Source organism: Poromitra crassiceps (genome assembly GCF_964638095.1).
Source record: "Poromitra crassiceps genome assembly, chromosome: 6".
Taxonomy (NCBI): domain Eukaryota; kingdom Metazoa; phylum Chordata; class Actinopteri; order Beryciformes; family Melamphaidae; genus Poromitra; species Poromitra crassiceps.
Window position 1 is genome coordinate 22,660,451 of NC_139627.1, and position 13,350 is coordinate 22,673,800.

General features: G+C 43.6%; 1 protein-coding gene across 1 annotated transcript in view; it reads right to left on the bottom strand.

Annotated features, from left to right (window-relative positions):
- Positions 1 to 10,373, bottom strand: part of ikzf2 (IKAROS family zinc finger 2) — a gene marked incomplete at its 3' end in the record, with an annotated part of 32,102 nt that extends 21,729 nt beyond the window's left edge. Inside the window, exons 1-3 of the mRNA XM_083639526.1 lie at positions 10,343 to 10,373; positions 8,933 to 9,018; positions 6,609 to 6,655 (exon numbers count right to left, since the gene is read on the bottom strand). Coding sequence (XP_083495652.1) covers positions 6,609 to 6,642 — 34 coding nt within the window. The 5' untranslated portion in view covers positions 6,643 to 6,655; positions 8,933 to 9,018; positions 10,343 to 10,373. The remainder of the gene's footprint in view (positions 1 to 6,608; positions 6,656 to 8,932; positions 9,019 to 10,342) is intronic.
- Between the last annotated feature and the right edge of the window lie 2,977 nt (positions 10,374 to 13,350).

Genomic DNA, 13,350 nt, shown 5'->3' on the forward strand with positions numbered 1-13,350 from the left:
GAAGACGCTTATAACGGTCAGATACACTCATACAGCTAGGGCTGCAACAACTAATCGATTAAATCGATTAAAATCGATGATTAAATTCGTTGGCAACGAATTTGATTATCGATTCGTTGCCTCGCGATTAGTTGGACCGCAGAGCCATCTGTTTTGTTGATATTAACAACAGCTGACCGCAGCTGCTGCGGCGCAGTGCTGGCTACGTCACTCCCTGGCCCCGCTGTCGCGGAGCCGACTACGTCACTCGCCTTGCGCACGCGCAGTAAACGACAAACAAGTTGAGAACGAGAAAGCAGCTCGACCCAAAAGTTTGCAAGTTTGGGAGCACTTCATATTAACTGGAAATAAAAAGTCTGTTACGTGCAAAATGTGCAAAGCCGATCTTGCATGCCATGGAAGCACAACGGCCCTGCGTGAACACCTTAAACGCAAACATGTTAGATCATTGGATGATGGTGAAGGGAGCTCAGGAGCCGGGTAAGTTAACTTAACTTAGCGTTATACTACTACAAACTCGATATGCATGTAAACTAATGTTACATTATTAGACCCATGTGTATTGTTGTTTGAAGTGGAAATGTTCGTCTCACAGCAGATAGTTTGTTTTGTTTATCAAACGTTAACAGGCGATGCGCCCGCACCCAGGTCGACAACGTTAACGCTATAGCCGACCGGCTCGTTAACGTTACATTAGCTTGCTAACGTTAGTGGTAGAGCAGACGTGGTATGTAAACTCAGATAGATTGTTTCGTTTATCTAACGTTAACAGCTGATGCGCCCGCACCCAGGTCGACAAGCATGGTGTGTTAAGCCGACCGGCTAGTTAACGTTACGTTAGCTTGCTAACGTTAATGGTAGAGCAGACTTGGTATGTAAACTAAAAGAGGGGTTGTTGTCCCTTGTTTATTGGTGTGTGTGCTACACTACAGCTGCTACAGTCTGTCTGCTTGTGTCTACTATAGCTGCTACAGTCTGTTTGTGTCTACTATAGCTGCTACAGTCTGTCTGTTTGTGTCTACAGGGCTGGGTTGTCTCTGTATTTAGCAGACTCACATTGTACTCATCCTGTGGGCTAGTCTGTGTTGCGTATAGGTTCTGTTGTGGAGAGGATCTCTCGACTTGGCCTGCTCTTTCTGTGTTGATTGGGTCATGCAGGCAAACTCCCTGACCACCATGCCTCTGCACGAGAGACATACAGCTCCCAACATCGCAGAGTGGTTGGAGGAGGTTGTAGCTAGATTTGAAATTCCTCCTAGCACTTTATTTAAGAAGATATGAAGATATCTTTTGCACTTACACCATACATTTGTATGTATTTTGTATTCGTTCATGCCGTGTCAAAGCTATTTGATGTAGCAAAGCCCGGTGGGTTTTTGTTTAACAAAAAAAAAGTTGTTTTTCAATAAACGGATGGAAACAATATCAGTGCATTTTTTTATCCGATTAATCGATTAATCGAACAAATAATCCACCGATTAATCGATTATCAAAATAATCGTTAGTTGCAGCCCTACATACAGCAATTCATTGGTTTACATTCCCACATATGCTCAACTGTCAATCCTCTGACATTCAGATCTTAAGATGCTTTTTCACATCTGATTTTTGGAGAGAGAGAAAAAAGGTTGGCTAATATAGTACTTGGTGAATAAGGTTGCAATTGCGCACAGGCACACACACACACACACACACACACACACACGCACACACAGTCAGAATTGAAGCTTTGCTTGGCGTTGGTGCCCCGCATTTGCTGAGTCAATCCTGTAAGAACAGTAAGATGAGGATAGCAGCAGCGGAGGCTGACTGAGGAAAGACTTTTTGAGTAATACATTAAATTGGGATCATTCAATGCGCAGGCAAATGGAAAGGAACAAATGTGTACACATATCAAAAATAGAAGAGAACTTGTAAGTGAAATAATCGGCGAGTTAATCGCTGACGCCATATGAATGTGTTGCATCTCCAAAACTCCATCCTTTCAGGAAAAGTCTATGTAATTAGTGGCCGGGCCAGCGAAGCGGCAGGGCCACTTATTGTATGTGCCTGTATTATTCTTCTTCTCCCGGGAAGTTCGACTTCCCATGCATGAAAACTAACCAAACTTTGCACAAAGGTCCAGTCCCATGCCAAACGTCTTTGACGCAAATTTGGCGCCAATAGTCCTAACGGTGGCACTACAGCGACCGTCTAAAGTTTCAAACTTTGAAAATTCATAAAAAATCAGGCATACGTGCTACAGCTTTGCAACTTTCACCAAAATGTGGGCCCAAATGAGGAGAAACTTTTGTACAATGCAACCTATGGCGAATTATGAAGTCTAAAGTCTAAAGACCGCAAAACTGCAAAAACTGTAAAACTAATTAAACCCTACTCCTCCCACATTTTTTCTTCAAACGACACCAAACTTCAGCATCTGCATCGTTAGACTGTCCTAAACAAAAGTATCAAACAGATTTTCGATTGGTCAAGAATTGAGCCCACAGTGGATCAAAATGTTGAATTCTGCCCCCATGTATAGCCTAATTGCCTTAATTACCTAGGGCAATAAGGTTGTATTTGTGATGTCATCAGTCACTCAAGCAATTGTGATGCATCACTGATGTCACTCGAGCAATTTTGATGTCATAATAGCTCAAAGCCTTGAGACTTGCCCGGCCACGACTCATTGCTGCGCAGCAGCTATAATTTCCTTTAATTTTTTGTTTATTCATAACAATGTTCAAGGCTCCAGAACAATATGGTATGACAAACACATATCTAAATTGAAGGTGAAGCTGCAGCTGCCTAGCCTGACTCCAGACCTTCGAAGCCACGCCCACTCCACAGAATTTGGCTCTTCTTGGTCTAGAGCAGGGATACTCAACTTGCTTTGCCCGGGGGCCACTTTCGTGAAATGATAGAAGCCAGTGGCCAGTTAATAAACAAACAATATACATTTTTCTGTAGCTGATTGTAGGTTTTTGGGGTGTCAGCTGGAGTTTAGTCTGACAATGTTGTGCACACCGGATAGTTAGTTAGGTTAAGTACATACATAAGTGCCTGGGTAGCGAGCAGACGGCTGTATTTGACAATTTAGCAGCTAAATCATAGATTATTGAAAGATATTCTATATTCCAGATTGAAATGCTATAACAGAAGTGGAGTATTGGCCAGAATTACATGAACATTTGGACACTTATTCAGCGGGTATCTTGCATGGTGCGTTCAGGTGCACTGTAAAAAAAATAAAAAATAAAATAAAATAATTGCAATTCCATCGCGGGCCACACAGGGCCGCATGTGGCCCGTGGGCAGCCAGTTGAGTATCACTGGTCTAGAGGACACTATAGTCTGGAATCGCCATGTGCAAACGCCTTTTTTCCATTGATGGGCACTGATTGGCTAACGCTGTTGTCAGTCAGTCTTGCCTGCGAGAGATCGCTGCCTGCTGGAGCTTTATCTGTCTGGGCGGGGAGTAACGTTACGGCGGCCGTGGTAAGTGAAGCTCTGCTCGGCCAGCCACCCAAGGAAATGTCCTGGTGCAGCTTGGCCTAGCGGAGCTGTTAGCTAGGGGGATGTTGATAGATCTTGCTTCTAGCTTGCTTGTTATGTCCAAGTCACATTTTTCATCAATGGTAAAAATTCGTTTTGACAATCCGTTGCACATTGATATAATTGTTTTACAACTGCCAAATTTAGTAGCCAAAGTAGAGGTGCCTGCTGCGTCTGTTTATGTTATGCATGACTACTACTAGTGCAGTGCTCTCTAGTGATTGGTTAGAGAAGACCGAAGCCCGCCCCCCTCATATAAATGCTCTGAAGTGAGCACAAGACAGACGAAGAGGAAATGAGTTTATGAATTGACGATGCAGTCTGAATATCAGGCTAGCAGCTGCCTGTTTGTGACAGCAGAACTGAATGAGATGCATTGCAGAATAAGAGCTGTGTAAGGAAGTGAACAAGATTCTTTCCCTGGGTGGCAAAGCCCTCCGTTCTGGCTTGTTGGATGCACATAGTGTGGGATCTGGTTTTTCCTGTCAAACCCTCAACCTTCCTAAACATGCAAACACACACGCACACACACAGTCACACACACACACACACACACACACACACACACACACACACACACACACACACACACACACACACACACACACACACACACACACACACACACACACACACACACACACACACACACACGCATGCACACACGCACACACCCCGACAAGGCAGTAAAGAAACTAGCAGCCAAACATTAACTTATTATACACTGCCAGATGGTTTGTTTTCACATAACCATCTGGGAACGAGTCGCTCGGGAAACCTGGCAGGTGATTGATTGGATGAATCATCTGTCTATCACGCCTATCACGGGCTCGCTCTCGCTGGCGTGACACTAAATCCCACCCATAGGTGCCTCATAGGACACTGATTGGTCTGAACCACTGATTCAGATTCAAACCAATAGATTGAAGCGTGGCAAGATGGATTTGTCATGTGATCATGATCTCATGATCTCGCGCGAAACCAGCTACCTCACAAGGTTACCGTGGAACCCCCTCAAGGCCCACTGGGGGTCCCCGGACCCCACTTTGAGAACCACTGGTATAGGATTCTGCATATCAGAACCAGGTGTGTCAGTAATATGTTTAACTGGTGTAAAATGAGCCACAGTAATGTTAAACCATGTTATTATGCCATTCCTATGTTTCTACATTAGCCCAAAACTGTTCAGCAGGACCTATTGGGAGTTGCCAGGCTGTAGAATGAATCAATATGGTCTAACTGAGGGATTCTGTGTGTGTGTGTGTGTGTGTGTGTGTGTGTGTGTGTGTGTGTGTGTGTGTGTGTGTGTGTGTGTGTGTGTGTGTGTGTGTGTGTGTGTGTGTGTGTGTGTGTCTGGGGGGGGGGGGGGGTGACCAGCAGAGGAGGGAAGTACCATAGAGCAGCTGGTACAGACCATCTCTGGAGATAACAAATCTTTGATGAAGCCTGCTGTATTGCAGGAGGAGATCTCTCTCCCTCTCTTTCTCTGGCTGAAATTCAACTCTCTGCTGGCATTTGGAGAGATCAGCTATGGCCCGTGCTGTTGTGCACACCCTTGCAAAAGTGCTGGCTATCTATCTATTAGTGCAGATCCAGTTGGAGATCCACCTCTGACTTTTGTGTGTTTTTAACGATGCATCTATGTAATTGAAATCAGCAAAGAGTCTATAGTGAATTCCGGCCACTAGATTAAGTCCTGATCCTGCATGTATCCTGCATTAGTACATCAGTAGCCACGGAAGAAGGTCATCATTAAAGTTGCAGTACATGTACAAGTAGAACAAAATTGCCAGTGCAACTCAAACCTTGTGGTTGGCAACAAGGCACCCTTTCCGCCGTCTGATTGCTTGCAAACGAACACAATCGGAATCTTACAGGCAATTCCTCTCTGGAGCGAACCAGCAGTGCACAAGCACAACGAGCAAAGAAAAAAGGGCGGGGACTTCTGTGACGCTGACATCTGCATGAGGGTCAAAGCTGTTGGAGACCACGGCGGCGCATGTTGTTTTCCGCAACGGAATAAACCTCTAACCTATGACCTGTTCCAATGTTCTCGTCTCACAAACGGCCCACAGACAGACCGGGAGAGGAGCTTCTTCCACCGCCAGCCTTAACCCCGCCTGCCAAGTGTTCCTACCGGCACAAACCCCCGATGGAGACCTAAAAGTCCCCACTGATGTCATCAACAAGTTACCTGTTTTCAGATGTGAGCAGCGCGCACACAGGCGAGACGCAAGGAGGGCAGGGGAAGATGTTCGAGAGACCTGCCCAAAGGAAACCAAGCAAAGGGCAATGGAGCACCACAAAGCGCCTATCCAGTATCTGCTGCGTTTGACAGGATGTCGCTAATGCACCGTTCTCTCTACCTTTAAGGGGTGAACAGGAAAAGCCTGTGCTAGGGGGAAATCCCTTCAAATGTTTATACAGCCTTGTGATTGAAAAAAGAAAAGGCATTTGTTTGGATCATGATCGTAGCGAAATTGGGAGCATCAAAACAACTTTCAGTACAGCTTAGTTCCTAATATGATTGTGGAGCATATCGTACAGATAGCAGCACCTTCTCCAAATATGTGACTAATAATATGGCCAATAATAGCTGAAACAGTGAGCAAATTAGCCTAGAGCATTTGTTTTAAAGTGGGGTCCTTGAGGGGGTTCCAGGGGTCACCAGCAAAAAGGGGTATAATTTATTTTCACTATTATTCCATCCATAAGTAACACAATGACAGAACGTACAACTATTTTGGTCATGGGTTTCATACACTTTCTGTAATAAAACATCTAAAAGTAAAAAATATTATCAAATGGGGGTCCGTGGTCTAATTTGTGCGAGTTTAGAGGTCCTTGACGCAAATAAATTTGAGAACCACTGGCCTAGAGCACGCACGCACGCACACACACACACACACACACACACACACACACACACACACACACACACACACACACACACACACACACACACACACACACAATAAGGACACAGTTGCATTTTAGTGTAATCCCTCCACATGGTCATGTGTGGGTCAAGACGAGTGTATTTGCGCTGAATGAGAGATGAGAGGACTTACTTGCACAGTAGACATCAGGGGCCTTCGTCTCCATGGCTTTGGGAGCGCTGCAGACAGCAAACACAAACACCACTATCACTTTACACATTTTGCACACATGGCTCCTACTTTTCTCTTTATCGCGCCTCAAGGTCAACTGCAATTTTGAAAGCATCGCTCGCCTAATTGCAGTAGCTGTTCAGCCATAGCCATTTTGTCCAAATAAAAAGCATGCAACCACGATCCAGTATTCACATGAACAGTGTTAACCTGTCAATTCAATCATCAGTTCACAGATTCACGTGAAATGTGGTAAGTTGGCTACAGAAGCTGGTGTCTCCGTTGTCCGGAAGTGCTTCACAATAGATTCACTGGTCTGCACATGTTGCTTATTAGAGAAGTAGCCAGTATATTTATCCAGCTACAGTCTACAGGCTATTTTGAACATGTGAACAACTGTGCTACAGGTCCCCTGAAAAAAATACTACATATAAACATGTGAACAACCGTGTTATAGTTTCAGGTCACCTGAAAAAATACTACATATAAACATGTGAACAACCGTGTTATAGTTTCAGGTCACCTGAAAAAATACTACATAATGAAATTTCAATGACCCATTGGTTGGGAGGTGCTAACTTCCATTGATAGTTAAGTTTACTTACACCAGAATATACTTATCAAAATAAAGGTTGTGAAAGTGCTGTCATTATGCTATAATACCAAATATATACATATTCTATGTGAATATAAATATATATGTAGGCTACTATTTATAGGACAGTGAACATATTACAAGAGTCTTAAAAATATAAGCCTCTTACAATTTGTAACATCATTACTGCTTCACATATTTTGATTTTTACTTAAGCCATAAAGTTCCCATTCAAAACAGAAATGCAACATGGTTATTTTTCTCTGGCAATTCAAATTCTTATAAAATTGTATATAATTAGACTGACATCCACTAACAGCTATGACAGTATAATGGCGTTAATGCTTCACACATGTCATGCTAAATTGATCTGGCCTACTTGCAAGTTCAATTTTAAAGACAAGCAGACAGACAAGAGCCGAAACATAATTGTGTATGACCTCATACTGACCTATCAGTGGAAATCACCTGCTAAAATGTATGTGCTCATAATTGTGAAATAAAAAGATGTTTTAATTCATCAGCTGTCAATGATGAAAATCTGCACAAGCCATTCTTTCTCGACCCTTTTCATATCAAGGACCTCTAATTTAGTCCACATTAGGGCCATGGACCCCCAGTTGATGACACGTTGTCTCTCAGACCAGAACAGAACAGAACATTCTTCCACATTCTCTAATTGTGTTAACTTCTTCTAAATGAAATAATGGTGATATTTAATAAATTTGCTGGGGACCCCCTGGAGCCCCCTCAAGGACCCCTGGGGGTCCCCGAACCCCAGGTTGAGAACCACTGCTCTACACATTCATGATAAACCTCATATAGTGCAAGGGCTTGTTGATAATGTCGGGCTTGTTGATAATGTCCCGCTAAGGCCATTAGGGTTCCTCACAGAGTCCCATTGCTGTGCTGGTTCTTGAAAGAATGGTAAATGGACTGCATTTATATAGCGCTTTTATCCAAAGCGCTTTACAATGTGCCTATATTCACCCATTCACACACCGAGGGCGGCACGCAGGGTGCTGGCACAGCCAGGGAGCAATTTGGGGTTCGGTGTCTTGCCCAAGGACACTTCGACATGCGGAATGGAGAAGCCGGGGATCGAACCACCGACCTTCTGATTGGTGGACAACTCGCTCTACCTCCTGAGCCACAGCCACCCCAAAGAATCTTTTGAAAGCATATTGTATTGTATATACAGGATTTATTTCTGTGTTTAGATATACTGTACTTCTAGCACTGTAGGTGCAAAACAATTGATATGATTTACTGTAGGCTACAGTAGCACATCATTACCTACCACAGAGTTGTAATACTGAGTTAAATACACAGTCACATCACACGATGTTCCTTGACGAACATAATGGTTTGTCCATGAAGTTAGTTTGAAGAAAAGGCTATTTGAAAAGGCTAATTGAAAATATTTTTCAGATATTTTGTTTGGATTCAACTATTTTATAATAGCAGTTCTCTGTGACAGCAGATTGCCGCTTTTGAATGAGCATCCATCTCTGGGGAAACTCTGGCCCTTTACAGTAGCAAGCGTGGAAACTATTTGGAGTGCTGCACAGGCTAATCCTAGACTTTTTTTTATTATTATTAATAACCAGAATAACAAAACGTTAAGTGTGAAGCAAAACAAGAAAGCAAGCAAAAAAGTTGATGGTTGATAGGCCTATAGGCTAATTACCTTCAAGTGTCTCCTCCACTGTGCACTGCTTCAGTTGGTGATCTGCGTCAAGGAGTAGGGGGGATAACTTGTCTCCACTCTCCTCCCTTTAAAAATGCAAAATGTCAAAATTACCTTATTAGGCCCAATTCTCTCATTAATGAATGAATCCTGCTTCAGTAAGAGCCAACTAACTGGGAGCAATATATAGAGGAAAGTTTAGGGGGAGCGCATCTCTCCTCCAGGTGCCTCCCGTGCTCTGTGCGCCTCTGTCCGGCAACTTATCCACCTTCAGGGCTACAGACACCGACACGTTCCCATCAATTAAGCCCTACACGCTCGCCTCGACCCCCCAGCCGTCCTACTGTGCAGGCGTTTGATCAGAAATAAGTTTCTGGCGGCTGCTTGTTATGACACGCTTGGCAGTGGCAGACCAAAGGGGGGAAAAGACTCGACAAGTAAGTTGGTAAAGGAAAAGAAAGAGAGTGAGAGAGGGATGGATCAAACTGGATGCACCGGTTCCTAAGGAATTAGCCAAAGAGGCAGCTAGGGAGCAGCCAGGCTATTTTCAACAAGCACGGGATTGGAAAACCGTGGGCAGGTAAATTAGTGTTGAAAAGCATGAGTGCAGATGGAGACTGTAACTCATTTGAGTAGGCTCTATAGCACCAGCAAGACCTCATAGGCTGCTGCCAAAGCTAGTAGTAGACTTAAATAAAACGACTGCGTGATCACCCAAAGGCACCATAGCCCATAGCAAAGAAAAGAAAAGAAATAAATAATTATAATTAAATATTTTCAGGATGGTTAATTTAAAAAGCCTCAACTTACACTTTGACCCCACTTCCTATGCGTAAACTCCTCTCTCTCTCTCTCTCTCTCTCTCTCTCTCTCTCTCTCTCTCTCTCTCTCTCTCTCTCTCTCTAAATAAATAAATAAGTAAATAAATAAATAAATAAATAAATAAATAAATAAATAAATAAATAAATAAATAAATAAATAAATAAATAAATAAAAATTGTGTCCGGTGCCTTTACCCCTCCACTCCCCATCCTTGTGAATAACGCTCAGCCAGTGTTGGGGGGGGGGGGGGGGGGGGGGGGGGGGAGGCAGCACTTGGCATTTCTATGTGTTAATTGATTTTTGCCGGGCTTGGCGGGCTGTGCTGCATGTCTGCCCCAGCAAGGATGAATGACAGCTGCAATTCAACAGGTTATCCGATCACCGCAGACAGTCTGACAGCAGCACAGCCCGTCTGGCTTTCCATGTAACCAGACAGACGCTCCTTGTCTCCCGTTGCTGCAGTCACAGACATGCGCCTCCAGCAGCCTTTGAGCGTCTGTTACAGGCGGATGATAATGAAGGGCTAATGGTTACTCAACACAGGCAGTTTGCAGGTTGTATTTCTACCTCTCTCTGTTTTAGATTTACCTTAAACACGCAGGAGTTGCTATAATCCCGTGAAGTTGCACATTGCTGCTCCAGACGTGTCTCGGTGAGGAATAGACGTCATTCTATTGCCCTGCATGGCGTGGCAGAGCGGGCTGTCTGCAGCAGCAAAAAAGCAACAGTTGTTAAATCCACCGCTGACTTCCTCTTCCATCCTCAGTCTCCAGAGCAGAGCAGCTGCCAGCCGAGTGTCTTGTGGGAAGTTGGTCTGACACAGAGAAACGGATCAGTCAGAGCGTGGTGTGGACCCACACCGGTCTACCTGCTTCTCCGCTCGGTGATCGATTAGGTTACAGCGGTTCAGACAGCGAGGCTTTCTTGTTTCTAATGCTGCAGCAAAGAAAAAATATCATCAGAATATTCCTATAGGGATTTTTACTCAATAGTGAGTCTTTACGTAGGCTATCTCCAATGATAGCCTATATCTATAATATTCTTGTAGGAATTTAAAGTAGGCTATGTTTTGTAGGCCAACAACAATAATATTATCACTATTAATATTATTATTAACAACAACAACAACAACAACAACAACAACAACAACAACAACAACAACAATAATAAGTATTAGGCTATTATTATTTTACTACAGTATTATTATCATTATTGATAAAGTAGTATAATGTTAATAGTAGCAGTTGTAGTAGTAGCAGTGGTGGTGGTAGCAATAGCAATACTAATAGCCTACTTAGGCTTTCAGTATTGGTGCTGGTAAGGCTAAGAGTAGCTAGTTTTACAGAAACAAAAAAGTAAAAGAGTGTAATGAACATTAGGAATGTTTTTTCTTTCCCCCATGTTTTCTTTTTTGTTGTGTGATGACTCCTTGAACCCTGTTGAATAGTATATCCTCTCTTTTACTGTAGCTCCCTCCTGTGGTGAACAACAGGCATCATCAGTAGATTTCTGTTAAGAGCCAGGGAATGAATGCTATTTGTCAATGCTTGTTGTAGTTAATGTCCTGTTCTATTAGTTCTATTATCTTTAATTTAGTTGACGATATCCGATTTACCACGGCCTTTCTTCCACATAATACAGAAAATACTTTTTTGATGTACAGTAGCCTCCAATCCCCATTGTCTCTGTGATGGAAAGTGTGTTCCACTGTGAGAAACCCCTGACATTTGTGACATGTTTTCATTAGCCTACATATTATCCTCTCTCTTGTGTGAGTGACATCAGCTGCCATTATGAAGGGGTTAAACGGTTCCCCTAATGTGTCAATGTTTTGATGTGATTTAAACCTTCCTGGTAAAGGTTCACAATGATAAACAGGTGAAGCACACGTGATGAGTCATATTATTCACCTGAGGAGTGATATTGATACAGAAGAAATGCCCCCTCGAAAAAAAGAATGACAGAATGACAAAGAGATGACAGTGGCACTGTTTAGGCATGTGTCAGACATTAAAACACATTTTTATGTGAAAAGTTTTCTGTTTTTTTCTCATACACAATCTCTTTCAATCTCTCTCTCTCCCTCTCTCTCTCTCTCTCTCTCACACACACACACACACACACACACACACACACACACACACACACACACACACACACACACACGAAAAGTACATCCTCTGTTGTGCCCTTTCTTGGTGAGAGCTTTGATGTTCGGCTCCCATTTCAGGTCCTGGCCGATGATGGTTCCCAGGAAGCGAAAGGACTCAGTGTTGACTGGGGAGTCACCCAGGGTAATGGAGGAAGGTGGGACTGTGTTCTTCCTGTAGTCCACCACAACCATCTCCACTGCCTTTTGAGCATTGAGCTCCAAGTTGTTTTGACTTCACCAGGTCATCAGGTGGTCGATCTCCTGCCTGTTCACAGACTATAGTCATCATAGAGCTCAACAGGCACGTGACTTTTCGTGACGGAAGTAAGGCCATGTTCACATTACAGGCAAATCCGATTTGCTGCTAAAGTCATTAATCATTATCTTGATTGGTTTCCCAAATCTGATTTGGGAGTGTGTCCGCACTGCCACAAATCTGATTTGGGCAAGTGTTCAAGTCAGATCTGTGTGTCCAGATGCAATGAGCCAATGAGCCAACATACAATGTTTCTGGCAGTGTTTGCATGTCTGTTCTCTGCTCTTCAAGTCCCCGCCCCCTGCAAAAGACACTCTCAAATCTGATTTGGGTGATCAGTGCATCCACACTGAAGTTAGCCTGGGTAAACCCATCCCCCACGTGACCTGCTCTCAGACCTGTTCTCAGTCACTATGACTGGGAACTGAGAGAGCAGGTCACGTGGGGGCTGGGTTTACCTAGGCTACACTGAAGTCACATCAGTCGAAAGCAGATTAGAAACTACCTCCATATGTGGTTTGGGACAAGTGACACAAATCAGACTTGGAGCATCCAGACTCATAAAACCAATCTGGATAGAATCATTAATAGGTCACTAAAGTTCACAAATCAGATTTGGCCTCCTAGTCTGAACATGGCCTAAGTTCCGCATCCATTTTCTCCATAGACATTTCGATAAATCCAATTATAAAATGGCTCTCTCAAATCAAGCAATCTGATTGGTTCACAGCCATTGTATAATTCCAGTAACCGAGTTCAATAACCCATGGCCATGGGTTATTGGTTACCATGGCAACTCTCTTACTAAATGGCAGTGCTGCGCTCGAGACAAACAGCTTTCTCCTGATCTGCTGTATGGAGGGTCACTAGTCGTCATTATGGACGCATGATGGCGCAACTCTCTTACTAAAAGTACCTCAAAAACAAAATGGCGGAGACAACTTTCAGATCCTTGTGAATCGATCTTCGCTTATAACTTTACTAATACTTCGCAGAAAATGATGATTTGTACAAGAATAGACGCGGGCTGAACCCCTCTCTCGCGCGCCCTCACTCTTAACCCCGCATTTCTAAATAAGACGTAACGTTACTTGGTCAGCATACGGCTCTGGTGTCGGGCTTTGGAAAAGCTCTGAGCCAAGCGCCAGGATTGGCCAATGTCGACTTCAGTCTCCAGAACGATCCAAT